Source organism: Stylophora pistillata, chromosome 14 (assembly GCF_964205215.1).
Source record: "Stylophora pistillata chromosome 14, jaStyPist1.2, whole genome shotgun sequence".
Lineage (NCBI taxonomy): Eukaryota > Metazoa > Cnidaria > Anthozoa > Scleractinia > Pocilloporidae > Stylophora > Stylophora pistillata.
The window spans coordinates 23,165,284-23,183,388 of NC_142532.1; the positions used below are offsets into that span (position 1 = coordinate 23,165,284).

Here is an 18,105-nt window from a genome sequence, read left to right on the forward strand (position 1 = left end):
AACCATTATTTCTAACGATACTGGTTAACTGCCCCGCTTACTGGTTCCCAGACCTCCAAGCTCAAAAAATACAAAGAATAAGGAGACGAAAAAGCCTTTCCTCAAGGTATTAGGGACCTTAAGCAACCACGACGGCGACGGCAACGAGAACGTGGAAAAACAAGAGATCTAATCAGCAGAACAATAGCCCAGCACGTGCGTTTTGAAACTTTGTACATTTCTTAGCCGTTCTATGCAAAACAACAACGTGAAATCGCCAAAATTTGCGTCGTCGGCGAACCGAAACCGCGACGGCAAATTAATTTAATTTCTACTCGGAACTCAACGCTACTTCTATACGTCATGCTGAAGTTGAGTTGTGGCGCCGTATGAGACAGTAAGCTCATACAGCCATTTTTGAAATTCTGACTAAGAGTAGAAATTCATTTTTTAATCGAAGTCTTCCTTGGCGTTGCCGTCCTGACTGCTTAAGGTCCCTATTAATTAGCCACACCCCGACTGGATATTGGCTTCGAAGTTTGGTTATTGCATCTAACCAATTCACAAAGTTGAACAACTACAAAATATTCAAGCTTTGTGCCGTGATTGGTTCCCACATTCCTAATGACGTTACATTTCGTTTAGTCCGACCCTATCTTTGTTCAAATTTTCCTCTGAACTCGACTTCACTTCCTTCTCAAGAGCTCAGCTTCCACTGAGGGTCTTTCTTTCATGAAAAGGGGCTGTTTTCTTCAGGCAGGAAAGGAGTGATGAGGGATGCATCAATTGGACTCTTTCACAGGGTAAACATACTCAACGACATCTTCTCCCATAGCATGTGCATCGATATCTACAATAGGAACTAAAAATAACAAATCGATCAATGACATTTGATGAACACCAAGCCGTCTTATTAGACCAGCAGGAAAGCGAGCACGTGACCTTTCAGCGGGAACAGGGATGGCTAAATGTGAAGAAGATTAACGAGAATAGTAAATAACTACAAAATAACGCTAAAACTTGTAAGGAAAAAAAAAACATCCAGGAAACAACAATTAAGCGAAAGGGAAGAAAGATGGTTAGGATGGTAGGGATTGACACGGATTATAATTGACTACAAAAAATTAGGTCGGTAAGATAGAAAAACACAACGAAGTAATAATCAAGCCTAACGGAGCTGGAATGGCTGAGGATGAAGAATATTAAATCGGATTGTACATGACTACAACATATTAGTTCGGTGAGAAAGAAAAACACCAAAGAGGCAATACTCAAGCACAAAGTAGCTAGGATAGCTAGGGATTAAGAAGATTAAATCGGATTGTAAATGATTTCAAAATTTTACTTCGGTGAGAAAGAGAAACACCAAAGAGACAATAGTCAAGCCAAATGGAGCAAGGATGGCTCAGGATGGATGTCGAACTTGAAAAAAAGATTTTAAACGTTGTTCACACTTACTTGTCTGAGGTTCGAGGGGCGATCTAGATCGGGACCTACTTCTCTGTCTTCTAAAACAATTTCAAGGGTAGCAAAGATTAGATACCAAATAAAAGTTTATTTCATGGTGGAGGGCTTTTAGATCTGGCGTCGTAAGACACCGAAGCTAAGATCACAACAGCCAATCCGAGCGAAGGAATTTCACAAGTAGCCGATGGGAAGTCGCAGTCAAAACAAGCAAAAGCGCGGGAAAACGAAAGGGACAAGTCGCGACTGGTGTTAGTTTTCCATCAGATTGAATTAGAGACTGACATGAGTTTTCTGGACCGATCGCAGAGCGTGGTAAAGCAACTCCAACCGGAAACTGCTCTGAATTCCATTGGTGTCGACAGAGTAGGAAGGAACAGTCACTCTTATGTGGCTGATTTTCAACTGCAGACAAAAATACCTACACTCTAGAAGCTGGCTAATTGATAAATGCGTGATAAATACAACCTGACATTGCTTTGGCTTTACTCCGCCCAACCGATCAGAAAAGAAACCAAAATCAAATTCGACTTTGTCATATGCGTTTTCCCGCGATTTGCGGGGATTGGTTGTTTGAAGTTGATTGATTCTCATTGATTGCTTGGATTCTTTGCCTTCGTTTTAATTGGTCGTTGCTTTTCTTTGGGCTAAGTTTTACGACACTCAATTAAAATGAGTTTTGTAAGCTCAGAGGAACAACAATACAAAATAAAACAATTTAACCAAAAACAAAAAACAAAAAGGAAATCTCACCTCCGCGGTGGAGAGCTAGATACACTTCTTCGCCTTCCTGTGAACATAAATAAGAAGAGAAGTCACAAGGTAATGCAGCGTGGTTTGAGTATTTTTTATAAGCAAAAAACTTGTGATACAGTTCATTAATTTTTAAGAGATGGTTCCAGCTTTAAAGTGAAGTTATCAAGTGGGCGAAGTGCTAACGCTTCACCACTCAAAAGGACATTTCTAAGTACTTTCAAGCGATTCTGTTTCTTGTGCAATACAAGATAGCTTCAGCTTTTATATCTGGATTAAACCCTGTGTGAACCATTAAAATGAAAGCTACAGAGAAGGACTTTCAGGAAGAGCTGTTCACCACAGTCAACACATTCTGTTTACCTCTTGGGGAAGGCGACCGACTTGTGTCGTATCTGTCCCTATCTCTGCAAAACAAAAACATTGACAAAATAATGGTTCAAGTTGATAGAATAAGCAAGCTTCTCTATTGTCAAAGTCAGATCACACAATCAAGCAAGCGGGATCACACAAATGATCAACGATCCTATTGGAAGAACTGAGGTCAGAATGAAATGGTCAAAACAGAAACTGTTTATTTTTTCTATGACATCACGTGCTCATACCGTTCACGCCACTTCCGCTGCATCTCGCGAAGGTCATCCTCGCGTTCCTGAAACGAAAAAAAAAAGATTTCTTTTCTTATCTCACCTCCTTCCTATCCTTTATATTTTTTAAAATTATTACACACTATTCATGAACTCACAAGTAGCCCTCGTGATTCACGTTACACATAGTACTAAACAAAAAAATATGTACAAAAGTAGTAGTAGAGGGATGGTAAATTTAGAACTTGGTTATAAACTAGAGGTTCTATTGTCTCGTCGCGCGTGTGGAACAAGTAGAATAAAGAGAAAAAAACAACAATATAAATTTGCTATTTACGCGCATGACGCTTTCAACATTGTTAATCAAAGCAGTATGCAGGACACGTCACATATAAACCTTATAATGACCTGGCTCACTGTGGAGTCTCTGTTGCTCGATGACAGTGCATTAGAGACCGGAAACAGACTGATGTTCAATTCCTCATGGGGACTCAGAATCTTTTCCTAGTCTCACGCTCGTAGGAAAACGAAAAACATCTTCCCTTCTTTGTACAATGTTTGTCACCCATAAAACTTGCTTAGAAAATTCCCATTCCTTTCCGATGAAGTCCTACAGGCTACAAGGACTGGCATTAATAGCTTAAAAAGCAAAACATTTCTTGCTATGCAGTGCAGTATTTCGGTTCTTGCCAAAAAATAGCACAAACTTATTTTATAGATACCTTAACGGATACGATATTCTGTGTACTTTCACAGTAATCGAAAATATTACTGAACAAGTTTTGAGAGAAACAAGTATATATGATTAACTTCATAATTGCTTGTGACGGGTCCGACTGCTTTTAACGAGCAGTAACAATGGATGATATTCCGTTAACAAAAGCAAATTTTACCCGTCTCTCCTGTTCTTTTACTTCTCGTTTTCGTCTATCCTCTTTTCTGTCTGATTTCACTACAATTAGCAAAAACAATCAAAATATCTTCAAAAATTCAAACTTGTTCTCGTCTTATACCTAGCTGGAGTGATATGATTGGTCAATACTTCATAACATTAATGGTCACAGCTACTTGCCCCAAATTCTTCCAGAATTGCTTTACCTTTCCAACTTGGAACCACTCGCACAGTTTCCCGCGCTTTCCACCAGATACCAAATTTTGCCTTGCTTCGCGATAGTATCATTTCCCGCCCCTTGCACCGGTTGCAAAATTTTGCCGCGTTCTGCAAATACGTAATTTCCCGAGCTTCCCACCAGTTACAAAATTTGATTGACGTGATGTGAGGGTTCACAGGGAAAATTCCTTGCACCATGCAAAATTTCCTTCGCCTTGCAATAACATAATTGCCTGCGCTTTTCATCGGTCTTATGATAGTTTGCAGGTTTTGCCGCATGCACTTGGTGATCATTGTACGCTAAAATGCTCATTGCGACTTGCCGAATGAAAACATAATTTTTTTTTAATAAGCAGTAATCATAAACAGCAGTGATTAATAGTCTTACGTTGCTTGTTGAGCATCATTTGCATTCGTTTTTTCATCTTTTCTTGGGCACTCAACTGTAAACAAACAAAAGTTATGAAACAAATATCAAACCGCTTAAAGAAAGCCCGTTGACTCTCAGATCGCTGAGTTGATTCTCAGTAGGAAAACAAATTTTCCGTACAAAATAAAAATAGAGAATGAAAAGGACAACTTTGGTTTGAAAACTCGCAATTTACCTTTTCCTTGTTGCCTAAGGATGGTGTTGCTTTGTTTTTCAACAACCTATGGGATATGAATATGGCCAAGATTATATACTAAAGATTTGTAACTAAAAAGTGAGGACGCTGATTGAGGTAACTACAAAGTCTTTGCAAACAGCATCGGTCGCATGACTAAGCAGGGCTCGACACTAACTTTTCAACTTACTAGGCTAGTGACAACTTAGATGTTACAAGCAATTCAGTTTGTTTACTAGCCAAGCTAGCTAGTGGAAATCAAAAACCATTAGCCAAAACTGAATTTCTACTAGTCTGTGGCTGGTTGGCTACGGTTAGTGTCGAGCTCTACTGAGAAAAAAAATTTGAAGAGAACGAAATGAATTCGACAAACTGGTTTAGTCGGCCGTGGTTCCTCTTCCCTGGATTTTCCATTTCGATAAAGAGTGTCTTTCGATTGAGTGTCGTAAAAAGAAAACCAAATCCAGCCAATCAGAATGAACGAAGATTTCACAAGAGCCAATGAGAACTGAAAGCAAATAAACGCGTACACCGCCTAAGGCGCGGGAAAACGGCAGTAATCAAGCCGAGATAGGTCTTCAAATTTGATTGGTTGAGAGAATGGCACGAGTTTCCTGAGGCAATCAGAGAGCAGAGAAAGAAAATCCAACGCAATTCAGGTTTACTCCTACTATGAAAAAAAATTTAAGGATCACGAAACCAACTCACCCCAGTCCCTTGGACGGCTGCTTTTTTCGTTCCTTGTTGTCACGGTCACTGTCACGCTCTCGCCGATCACGATCACGTTCATGACTTCGGCTTCTACTGCGACTCTGGTGTCTATGCCTGTCACGCCCACGAGCACCGTGACGATCTCTGTCACGTGAGCGGCTTCTGTCACGTGAACGACTTCTCTCGCGTGACCTACTTTTCTCGCGGGATCTGTCACGCGATCTACCATGATAACGCCGTCGATCGCGGTCGCGTGACCGTGAGCGTGTTCTACTTCTCTGTTTCTTGTGTGACTGCGACCTGTCACGCTCCTTCGATTTCTTTCGTTCAGAAGTACTAATGGTTTTAATTTACATAACACAGTACCATTACACACACACAAAAGAAATAGCATAACAAGAGGAAATAGTTGCAAATTTAACGGATAGTAAAAATTTACATTTTAACATACCAAATTTGGTGTTTGAAGAGTACGTATTGACAAGGCGCGGGGTTGGGCAATCACAAGGAGACCACAAGCACGAGGCAGGTGCAGGAAAGAAGAAAAAAACACAACACAATTAGCCAAAAGAGAATAGGTAAAACAGAAATATATTCATTCGTTTTTAAAGTCCCTGTATCTTGAAAAATTCCGCTTGGTTTTCCAAACAAGATCACGTAGAATGTGTCATCTTAACTAACTCGGTAAAACTGATAGGCAGATAAAGGCAATTTCTTTTTAACAATAACCGATTTATGCCCTTTAGAATTCCCTTTGGTCTATTCCCCACTGAAACTTTCAAAACCCTTTGGTGGCTCTGAGCCACATGTAAATAATTTTTTTACACAGCTTTTACGAAAAGATGACTCCAGTAAACAGTTCTTAGTTCAATAGCACATTGAAAGTTACCAAATTCCCTATTAAGTAACAAGCATACAAAGTTAAAATTAAGGGTGCTACTGAGAGGCTAAAAAGGTTGCCATGGTAATCTTATAAGAAGAAAAATGATTGCACACTGTTGAGAAATAACTGAGAATATTTTTGGAAACCCATCTACTAAACCATTTTGAGCCACCTTGATCTCTAATCATCTGGATAATGATATATTTCTGGATGCTGGTCCTAAACCACAATGTCGCATGAAAATTTTGCGATGCCGAAGTTCTTTTTGTGGATCGGTGATTGGCTTTAATTTTTTTGCCGCTCGAGATAAACGAAATCTTTTTGCTGGGAAGACAGCAAACAATAAAAGGCCTACCCCTTCAAGCCACTCCCAAGGAGATTTTCATCAGAATAGAGGCAGCATCTTTTTGCGGCGTTTCCAACATTTTGCAGGAATTTTCTTCAATGGCAATTTTGTTAAACCGCTAAATTCACAAAATTTTCATACTACACTGCTACGGCGAAGATCATTTCATTGCTTGTGTACCACGGACAAAATATACCCAGTTATGATGTTCAGTATACCCAACAAAGATAAACAGTATACCCAGTGCTGACAGTGTACCCGGCGACGACTAACAGTATACCCAACAATGACAAACAGTATACCCAACAATGACAAACAGTACACCCAGCGATGAAGAACAGTAAACCCAACTATGACAAACAGTATACCCAGCGATGACGAACAGTATACCCAACAATGACAAACAGTACACCCAGCGATGAAGAACAGTATACCCAACAATGACAAACAGTACACCCAGCGATGAAGAACAGTATACCCAACTATGACAAACAGTATACCCAGCGATGACGAACAGTATACCCAGCTAGGAACGAACCAGTTCGATTTTCTTACAGTCCATCTAAGATGGAAGCATTGGTCTAGCGAGCGGATAACAAAGTTAAGCAAACCGACCGGGAGGAAGATGAACGCGAGTGTGAATCACCGCTCGCTTTCGTGGAAGGCTGATCGGTCGATGAATGGCTGAATTCCGTTATAAACTCCACTTTCCCAGCGTTTTCTGGTGATGGCGATCTGGACGATGAACGAGAGGAAGACCTTAGAGAGAGAGAGAGAGAGAGAGGAAATTCACTTCAGTAAAACTTAAGATTGCATCGTAGAAACCATCTGTTACTACCAAGTCGCGATTGGTTTTAGTTTTTAAATCTGATTGGTTAAGAAATTGGCGCGAGTTTTTTTTAACCAATCACAGAATGAAGTTAAACAAAACCAAATCAATCCCATATTACTTTCGACACTAAATTAAAAATTGCTTTAGTTCACTGGGACGCATTTGAACAGCTGTACGCTCCTAATTCCGGGTTTAAAACAACTACTACAACTCAAATATGAACGTAATGTTGGTCTGGCTCACTGCAGAGTCTGTGCAAATGAATGTTCGGAGGTTTTATTCCTAACGCAGAACAGGACATTTTTCATTTTCCCACGTTATGACAAGACAAAATGACATCTTTGTTCCACTACTTTGTAAGGTTTTTGTTTTCACTACAAGCGACATCATGTAAGAAACAGAACTATCAAGCTTCATAACTTGACCGTATAAGTTTATTGCAAGTTTTCTGTTTCGTTCTGTGTTTTTCAGGGTTGTTGACAAACGGGAAAAGGAATAGTCCATCACTTTTACTAACCTCCTATATGGTTCATAAGTAGGGCTTGCTTTTCTGGCGTAACTGCAAAGAAGCGTACAAAAACATGGTGCCTTAAACGAACGGTTAAATTATTTGTATCACCTTGATTAAACTTGGAGCGGCCTCCGGCCATCGTGCAAACAAGCAGCCGAACAAAAACACCAAATAACGAATCTGTGCAAGAGCGCTCCAATGAGGAACGAATGCACAAAAAACGAGCGAGCGCACAAGCGCACTAACGAACGAACGAAAGCTAATAAAAAGAGCGAGCTCACGAGCGCACCAACAAGTAAAGTAAACGAATCCTCGAGTGAACGAGCGAGCACACGAGCGGACCAACGAACACACAGAAGAGGAGCGAGAATACGAGTAAATCTACGTAAAAACGAGCGAGCAAACACACGAAAATATCGAGCGAGCGCATGAGCAGATCAAGGTACAAACGAATGAGCGCGGGAACACACAAATGACGAAGGCTTGGATGAAGACGTACTTAAACGAATAAATGTGCGCATTAGTGTAAAAGAAGTACATCTACCAACAATACCTTGGTGGTGACAGTTCTACATCATGCGCTCTCCTTCTCTGCCTTTCTCGCAATGAACGTCTTTCACGACGGGCTCGCCGACCCTGGAATTTAATTAATTTATTTATTTATTACAATTTAATGGCATATTTACAGGAAAAGAGAAAGAAAAAAAAAAAAAAACAAAACATAAAAAAAAAAATTGCCATAAGGTTGATTTGTAAAAGAGTTGCGTGACCCCATACAAAAACAAATCACCTCATAAACTTTACAATAAACTCACTAAAAAATTATAAAAATATTTACAATTTTGTTGCAAATTTAATAACACTAGCTTTAAACTTGTCAACATTGCATGCCGAACGGACCTCAAGGGGCAAACTGTTCCATTCGTCCACAATCCTATGAAAGTAGCTATTCTTAAGTATGTTTGTCCTAGCATATTTCTCTTTTAACGATTTAGCATCAAAATGTCTCAGTAAGTAACGGTCCTTTTGGATATAAAAATCTAATCTAAAGTCACACATGCTTCAACCGCTAGCTACAACAAAAAACCACAAAAGACGAAACAGCGAACCAATACTTTGTAACAGCTTTATTGGGTATGACTCTTGAGAGGCGGTGCTTACGTTAAGTTTTATTCAAATCTGTTTAAAACAACGAGATTGCAAGAAACTTACAGTTACAAGTGAACGTTCCTCTTCTTGTTGTCGAAGTCTGCGTTGTTCTTCCAACTCCTCTTTATCTTCTTTCAGTTTTCTGCAGAACACGACATTATTATTTTTCAAAATGCGAACAAATCCAGACTTGTATTGTCGTATCACAACATGGTTCAAACGTAACAGTGAAGCTTCCATTTGAAGGGCCACACTACTGGTTGTTGTCACACTTCCGGTTGTTATCACACTTCCGGTTGTTAACACACTTCCGGTTGTTATCACATTTCCGGTTGTTATCCACAGATTCAGAAGTTACTGCATAGTAAAAGTACTGCTCAGTAGCTTTCATTTAGATGGTCACACATCAGGGTTTTATTCAGACTTAACCCTTTACAACCAAACATCAGTATGCATATTCTCCATACTGTTCTCTATACATTTCCTAAGGTGTTGACAAGGAGAATTTGTTTAACAGTCAAGAGCTTCTCTAGTTGGTGATCATTTCCTTTGTTCTCCTGACCTTAATGTGTGATTCCGGGGTTATATCGTAACGAGAAATTAGACGCTAGAGTCATGGGGTTAAAAATCCACATTGCCCTGCAAAGCATAGTAAGTGTGATATTTCTTTGTTGACTTTCGGGCGACTTGACCAGCCACCCACTAACTCACTTGTGTTTGAATCGGTAATAATTTAATATACGTGCCGAAAAAATTACGCACGTCTGAAAACGAGTGAATTTTTAACATGCATCACGAGTGCAAAGTTGTAACACGAGTGCAAATTTCAAATGATGCATGCCCTGTCAAAATTTTGTCTGTCATGACTTTCTGTGATGCTTTTTCGTGTAAATTATTGAGTAGTAAGTAACAACATACCGGTAATTTACTCCTGCGATTTGCTGTAAACAAGCACTTTTTAAATTTCTCAAAGACTACAAATTGCATTCCAAATCATGTTATTACTTATATCAATATGCTTTAGACTTATTTACTGGGTTATTATTTGAATTAGATTGGCAGATTCCACCACCATTCATTTGATAAGTAGTATACAAGCCACTCATTAAGTTAACAGACCTGCAGAATTGTGCCGATGCCATACCATAATGGAGGCCTCGAGTGTCTAGGGTTTCTCTCTATAGATAGACCAAAGACAAACATCTCAATAACCATTGTTAGCTCCTTAATAACCCTTTCACTCCCATGATCTGATTTTTAATTCTTCCCCTTTAGGTGCTACTCATTTCCTTGTAAATTGGTTACGAGAATTTGGTATTCAATCAAGACAACAACTTCTACCTGATAAGTTTGAGTATTCTCACTACCTGTTTCCTACATAATGTAGAAAAGTTTCGTGTTAATCACTTCTAGGTGTTAAGAGTTAAAAATTTACAAATCATCTAAAAGAAACAAGCCCATTCAAATGAGCTGATGTCTCATTTATTAGCTGTCCTAGATAAGCTTTGCTTTTCTATGAGCTGACTAGCTCTTGCCTGCATAAACAATTTTTGTGGTGGCCAACTAGAAAGCCTTTGCTACTTTGGCCATCACACACATTTTTATAATCTGTACTTTATTTATTTTATTCTGTAATCATTTGTTTCAACTTTACTTTTCTATCTATGTTAATTTTATGTAAATAGTGTGAAATAAATGAACCAACCAATGAACCAATTTGTTGTTGGCGGTGATGCTATAAATCAGTTTACTTATTCACCTGGTTTGTATCAATTTCATCCACATCCACTGTAACATCTGCAAAATTAAAAAATTAACCCTTCAACTCCCATAAATGACCAAGAAAGAATTTCTCCTAACAATATCAATACAATAACAAGTGGAAAAGTGATACGAATATAGAAAAATATCAACTTGAAGATTGTTAGTCGATCCAAGACCAAACTCTCCAAAATAACATCATAAGAAGTGTATGGCAGAAGGTGAGAAAAGTGAGAGGAATTACTAGGGAGATCTTGTGGAAAGGTATGAGGTATTGGTGGGGATGTAATTGTTTATCTACTACCATCTGTGGCCATTGGTCAATTCACAAATCTGTTATCAATGAATGTTGATTTTTTGTTGGTTCTTGCCTTTACTGTAAGGTATTTTATAGGAAAATTCATTACTTGACAAGGGAATTCCGCATGAAATTACACCAGAAAACCAATATCGCACATATCGCCAAGCGATGAGTGCGATATCAGTTTTCAAGTGCAATTTAATGCAGAATTCATGAGTGAAGTAATGGATTTTCCTTGAATCGCATAACTGAGTAAAAATGAATAAAAAAAGGAAACAGCACTACTTAAAATTGTATGCTTACGTAGATGCGAAACAATATCACTTAACCTCGTTTTCAACTCACAATTCCACACTGAATATCTCAATTCGTTAACCAATCAGAATGCGAGATTTTATTCAATGATATGATTCTATTCACAAGTTCTGAAGTTTTTCTTGACATTCTAAATTCCACTGGAAAACAGATGGTAAGGAATTGATTTGGAATAACCAATTCACTTCCAGGGGTGACGAGACGGAAATTTAGCCTGATAACATCCAGACATTTTCAAGCAGGTGGGCGAGGAGAAGAAGGAGAAATATCAGCTGGGGATTATTGTCCAATTTAACATTAAATTCTCAGAGCAAATTTAAGGAAGGAGAATTGACATCTAAAACTTGAAAGAAAAGGGGGCTAAAATCCAACCCTGCACAGCTCTTGAAACTGGCCATAGGTACCAGGGCTTGACACTAATGGTAGCCAACTAGCCACAGACTAGTAGACATTCAGTTTTGGCTAGTGGTTTTCGATTTCCCCTTGCCAGTTTGGCTAGTGAACAAACTGAAATTGTCGTAACAGCTTGGATGTCACCAGCCACTTGGCTAGTAAGTTGAAAAGTTAATGTTGAACCCAAGGTACCAGTGTTATCATAAGTGTTTGTGATGTTCCCTACCTATATCACTGAGGATACTGTCACTATCGCTGCCACTATCATCGTCATCATCATCCTTGTCAGAATCCCCAACACTTTTGGTGTTGTCATATGTGAAGCCAATCGTGGCTTTAGCTTGACTCCTATAATGCCATCAAGAAATGAAGTTATTCTCTAGAAAACTGACAGCAAAACGTTGAGCAACAATCAACTGTCATGTTTCTTCATTTCCGAAAAATGTGTTTAAACAACAATTTGGCAGCTCTCGGAGCACCAGGTAGAATGATCTCCACATATTGCTTTCAAAACGAATATAAATACAGTCAAATCTGTATTAAAGGGAAGTGTATTAAGATGTCGCCCTGTTTACGCAGTCGGTTTTCAGAGTTCTGAAATTTTTTCTGCTTATAATAATGTAATGAATGGTCACCTATTTTAGGCAGTAGCAGTTACAACAGCCTGTTTGTATTGTCCTCTACCTGTACTGAACTGTCATTTAAAATTGAACCTCTCAAATAAAAGTAAGAAAAATCTTTCTAGTAAAATTCTCTCTTTCGAGTAAAATTATCTCCCAAAATCAAAACTAGTAGAGTTTTTTAACAAGTTTTATTACGTTAAATGAAACCTGTTTTAAGCAGTCAGCCAGTATTTGGCAGTCATACTGCCATTCACTGTGGATAACCACTTAATACAGCTTTGACCCAGCCTTCTCAAAACTGGCCGGTCGGTGGCTAAACAAGCCACCTCCTTTCAAATCTTGGCCGTCTCTTTTCAGTCAAAAAATATAATTTTCAACGGCAACAAATGAAAAAGAAAACAAGAAAAATTCAACGCAAACAGAGAAAGTTAAAGAAAAGCCGCCAGAACTCGTGCATTTAGCTGGTGTGATCCGCTTAAATCTTATTTAATAATTACATGACTTTTTCCCCAGTCAACACACCCAAAATGCACCAAATTGCATCTCCGAGCCTCTAAATTTCCAAAATTTTCCAGGGAGCATGCTCCCAGACCCCCCTACAGGCTCATGCCTGCAGGGCACTCACAGGGGTACTGTTGGCACCTCAACCTACTCCTTCAATCCATTAACCTACTCCTTGAAATCTTTTTGAGAAGGCTGTTGACCGAATAGTTCAGCGAGAGCAGAACTCCACACCTCCTCAGATTTTAAGTTGTGTTGCTTACTTTTCTTTGTCTTTTTTCTCATCAGCTTTCTTGGCTCCATACATTTCTTCTATTTCTAACTGCCGAAGATAAGACTCCTCTGAGGCTAAAAAAAGAAATTAAAATTAGGAAAAATTCATCACAAGCTTCCTATTGCCACACTCTGAGTCATTATTCTCTGTCATAGGGTGATAACTGACTTACTGACCTCCACTGTAATCAATCATTACCAATGTCCTGTATCTTTCATAATTCAATCTGTTTTCCTCTGGATCAGTTTCCATCAAGGCTCTAGGAAAAATAGTTGCATACAATATTATCAATAATGTCACATTTGCCATTGATCCAGCTGCCTACAGTTAATGTACTAGATGCAGCGCACAAATTTAAAAAAGGGCTGAATATAAGGTAGGTCTTGCCTTCTTGACTTCAATTCTTAATGAGGTCTCATTTCAAAACTTTAAAACTCACGATGCAACTGACAAAGCAAACCCAAAGCCAGAGAAAGAAGTTCAGCTTTAAATAAAAAAGCTGTCTTTATTTTTCTTCTTTTTCATTTATCTCAGGAGGTAACCCATATGCTTTTCCTCAAAGTTCTTGAGCTGGTTCTCTTGACTTTCATCCATAACAATCAAAAGTAGTCAGCAATACCAAAAACAGTCCTTCCCAGGACTACAATCACATGAACAATCAGACTAGTCACTACACTATCATATGTAACACCAGGGTTCAAACTGTTTACTGTAATCAAAAGTAGACTAATGAAAATAGCAAATTTAACTGTTTACAGTGCTTTGGTTAAAGATGTTTAAAAGAAGAGAGTTTTTTCGGTTTAAACATATAACATTTCTGTCAACAATTTATACACTTACCCAATAGAACTCGATGATGACTGTTCTGGGATAATATCAAGGTGGGCTCGAACATCAAACCTGAAAATGAAACAACAACACTTTTCACTTCAAATGAATTAATCACATCTTAATTAAATTAAATATAACAGTCACGAGAGCAAAGGAAACAACTTCCAATTTACGAAGTGCGCCACTGATTGTCAAACACATTCTCCTTGTAAAAACCATAAAAAATGTAAAAAGAACATTAAGGAAACTAAAAAAACTGTGGGTTAAGCAATGCATACACTAATATTGTACCTGTCAATCATATTATTTGAGTCACCTTGCCATGGCATCCTGGAGATATAAAAAATATAATCCAAAATAATAATTTTCTGAATCAAATGTAACAATAAATTCTTAAAGTGGTAAATATGACCTGGCTTCAGTTGCTCAAAAGGATGGATACACTATCCATTAGATCAATTGCTATCCAGTAGATAATGAGGAATGTTTTGTTAACATTTATCTGCATGCTGGACAGCAATTTATCAGTTGAATAATGTTATCTGCTCTTTGAACAACTGAGTCCTGATGATTACATGCAGCATACATGCACATGCCTTTTTTTCAGGAGCCTGGCCTTGCCTATTTCAAGCTTAAATGTGACCCAAACAAAATTCATCCATGTTAACTTTCTCAAAAATTGTGAATGTCTACTGTAATCTATTCACAATTCTTTGATGATAGCCTATTCACGAACACAGTTGTATTTCTGTTTGTTGCCTATGGCTTCTGTGCCTTGAAAAAGTCTGTGTTCACATGCTTTTAAATCAGCTTTCATTCTCACATTACAGTTTTCCCATCTCCTGCTGAAGACAACTGTGGATCTATATGGATTTTATATTTCTGTCCATATACTCTCAGGAACTGAGTTGGATCTTGTTTCTGTATGAATGAAAGAGAGAAAGAAAAATTGATTTTATGGCTAGGTAATCATCCAGCTGCATTTTGCTTACAGTTTTTAGACGATCTGTAGTAAACTGGCTTCTCTGCGCCACCTTAGGTTGTGCAATGGAAACGCTGATGAAGCCTGTAAATTAAGGGCAAACCATTGCTGCCTGTGAGCTTTTATAGGCAATCCTATCAACGATCTTCCAAATTGCTTATAAAATTGTAAACCGAGAATGTATGCCAATGACACGCACCTCACATATGCCGGAAGCAATCTTGAGAACGTTCAGTTTTGTCTAAATGAAGACCTAGAAAACGTCTTCACCTGGCTACAAGCAAACAAACTCACGTTGAACATGACTAAAACCGAATTCATGCTAATAGGGTCGAGGCAGAGACTGAATACTCTCACAGCTTCACCAACAATTAGAATGAACAATACTCAAGTGAGCCAGGTTACAGTTACAAAATCGCTTGGCATAGTCACATCAAAAAACTAACGAAAAAGATCGCCTCTGGTATCGGGGCCCTAAAGCGAATTAGGCACCTGATCCCAGCATCAACCTTACATCTCATCTACCTAGCTTTAGTAAAACCTCACTTTGATTACTGTGACATTGTTTGGGGTAGCTGTGGGAAAAAGCTATGACACAAACTGCAGAAATTGCAGAAAAGAGCAGCCCGTGTGTTGACATTCTCTAATTATGATGCTGATGCAACTGAGCTACTTTAGTTTTTAGGGTGGAAAAATCTTGCACGCCAGCAGGAAATCCATAAAGCCACCATGATGTTTAGATGTCTGCACGGGCTAGCTCCAAGGTATCTATATTCAAAGTTTATGTGGCGTGACTCTGCTTATGACCTCAGGGACTCTGAAAATAAGCTTAATGTTCTACTATCGCGCACTAATTATTACAGAAAAAGCTTTAGCTACAATGGCGCCACATTATGGAACAGTCTACCACGCGATATAAGGAACACAGAGTCTCTGGGGTTATTTAAATGTAAGATCGATGACATTCTTTAAGTCTAACGCACGGCATTCACAGAAAACAGCTTTAGTGTGATAATATGTAGTTTTCATTTTAAATATCTTAGCGTATGTGATATGCATTTTTATAGGCTGATGAATTGATTGTGTTTAAATAAAGATTAAATAAAAATAAAATAAATAAATAAAATCCTTCCAAATTCCAAAATGCAAATTATTTTGTGGAACTCAGACGTTTCTCAGTTGAACTTAGATGTACAAGAAATTTAACCCAATGAAAGTGCAGGACAAATTGTAGATAAGAGTAACACCAAAGAACACTGACAAAGATCTCAGAATTTATAATCCTATAATACACCTCAAACCCTTTCACTTCTACAAATTTTTTGGAAATCCCTCCTTTTTTTGCTCCTAATCTTTGTAAGTAAGTTGATAGAATTGAAAAGGGCCAATGTCGCAAGGCAGGAATTAATTCTTTTTTATACATCCTGTATAAGGTCAGTCCTGGCCTACGCATCGCCTGCGTTTTTCTACGCCCCACCATTGTATTTAAAGGAAGATCTAGAGAATGTAGAGAAACAGGCATTGTCAATCATTTGCCCTGGCCTGGCCTATAGAGAGGCCTTAGAGCTTTCAAATATTATGTCTATCAATGACTACATTGCTAGCTTATGTAAAAATGACCCGGCCCATCGCTTACATAAAATGCTTCAATCGTCAGGGCCGTCGTGTTATAATCTCCAGTGCAAAAGGCGTTTTGCTATTCCCAAATGTAGGACCAAGCGTTTCAAAAATAGTTTTTTAGTAAGATCATGTATTAACAATGAATTTTAGAGCTTGGTGAGTTTTGTAAATGAGATCTATCTATCTATATCTATCTATCTAGAAATTGTGGCTAACCAAAGAGAGCTCCTTTGAGCAAATAAATTTTCCTGTTCTCATTGTCCATAGGCTGGTAAGGCAGAGCTCAATAACATCTGTACATATGCTAGGCTTTGGCACAGAAAACAGATTTTGAGTCATTTACATGTTTGAATTTCCATTCTGTTGCTTTGAAGCAATGTTACATTTACATTACATTTTACATTTATATAGCGCAGACTTCTATATGGATATATTCAGTCGCGCTTAACAGTATCATAAGGTTGAGATCGGACATCAGCATTTTTATCAGGCAGCTGCTTCAGTCCATGTAGTGATCTCACCTTCCCACCCATCCCACCCCGGGGAGGACATCCACAACACAGTAATCTCGTGCATGTGAAATTTACGTCTCATACCCCTAACCCTACAGGAGACGGGACCTACAGCTTTACATCTTATCCAAGAAGACGAAACAATGTGAGTGAAGCATCTTGCTTAAGGACACAACGTCGTGCCCCAGCCAGGACTTGAACCCGGGCCAACTGACCCAGAGTCCAGCGTACTGACCACTGGACTACTCATGCTTCATGCCTCAATGTTTCCCTCGCCCATTAACTTTTACAGATCAACCTCTAAAAGCTTTGTACACCTCCTAAATATTTTCAAAAATTAATCTTCACCTTAAAAACACAGGAAATGCCTTCAACAACTACAAAAAGCCTCGGTTTTGCCAACTGCCAGTTTTTTTTTTTTTGGCAAATTTCACTCAATTTTAACCCTTGAGTGCTTAGGCCAATGTTACTGACCGTATGCTTGCAACCTAGCATTGTGTTTTTCAGCTATGCCGGCTGGTAATGCACTGGGAGAAGTTACATGCCAATCCCTTCTGGATACTTCTAAGGGGGGGTAGTGGGGGGGGGGGGTCGGAATTAACATAAAAAAGGTTTACGGAATCAATTACACCCTGTCTGGTGGTCCGAAGCCTTTTGTTCATTGCCAAAGAATCTTAATCTAAAACAAAATTGTAAACATAAAAAAAATTATCTAACCATTCTTTCGTAGAAAGCTCTTCTACGCTCAGCCCTTTTACGGTAATCTACCATCATTCCGCGCAATTTCTTCTCTTGCCTTCTCGCTTCGTGCCACATTTTCCAGAATTTTTTTCAAAAAAAATTCACCCAAGTAATACTTAAAGCTTCACAGAGTCACTCTGGAGCATTTTTATCCACGGATCTCCCGTTTTCCACGGGAAAACTAAAACATAGCATACGCTTATTCTACTTCGTCCTTGCTGTTTTGAGCTCTTTGCTAGGTCAGCGCAACTTCGTTGCAGTACATGCTCAATAAAAACATAGGAAGAGCGGGAATTTCATTTTGAGAATTTATTCTCTAG

General features: G+C 38.6%; 1 protein-coding gene across 2 annotated transcripts; it reads right to left on the reverse strand.

The window, feature by feature from the left end:
* Positions 1-464: 464 nt before the first annotated feature.
* Positions 465-18,004, reverse strand: LOC111325602 (CLK4-associating serine/arginine rich protein). 2 transcript variants are annotated; one of them, XM_022929433.2, is made up of 22 exons: positions 17,762-18,004; positions 14,754-14,851; positions 14,222-14,260; positions 13,940-13,999; positions 13,276-13,358; positions 13,089-13,173; positions 11,928-12,049; positions 10,691-10,728; positions 10,051-10,109; positions 8,995-9,073; positions 8,336-8,418; positions 7,789-7,830; positions 7,055-7,198; positions 5,208-5,546; positions 4,500-4,545; positions 4,283-4,337; positions 3,677-3,735; positions 2,802-2,848; positions 2,560-2,603; positions 2,197-2,233; positions 1,438-1,487; positions 465-841 (listed from the first exon to the last, which is right to left on the reverse strand). In XM_022929433.2, the coding sequence occupies exons 1-22, from the start codon at positions 17,858-17,860 to the stop codon at positions 762-764; spliced, it is 1,788 nt and encodes a 595-aa protein (XP_022785168.2). In that variant the 5' UTR covers positions 17,861-18,004; the 3' UTR covers positions 465-761. The 2 variants fall into 2 exon arrangements, with proteins under 2 accessions (XP_022785168.2, XP_088600867.1); XM_088744741.1 differs by having other exon boundaries at positions 617-841; positions 1,438-1,484.
* Between the last annotated feature and the right edge of the window lie 101 nt (positions 18,005-18,105).

Coding starts and splice junctions, on each gene's coding strand:
- LOC111325602 (XM_022929433.2), bottom strand. CDS start 17,860: ATGTGGCACGAAGCGAGAAGGCAAGAGAAGAAATTGCGCGGAATGATG. Junction 12,050..13,088: donor GAGAAAAAAGACAAAGAAAA/GTAAGCAACACA, acceptor ATGGCATTATAG/GAGTCAAGCTAAAGCCACGA. Junction 4,546..5,207: donor CAGCCGTCCAAGGGACTGGG/GTGAGTTGGTTT, acceptor CATATCCCATAG/GTTGTTGAAAAACAAAGCAA.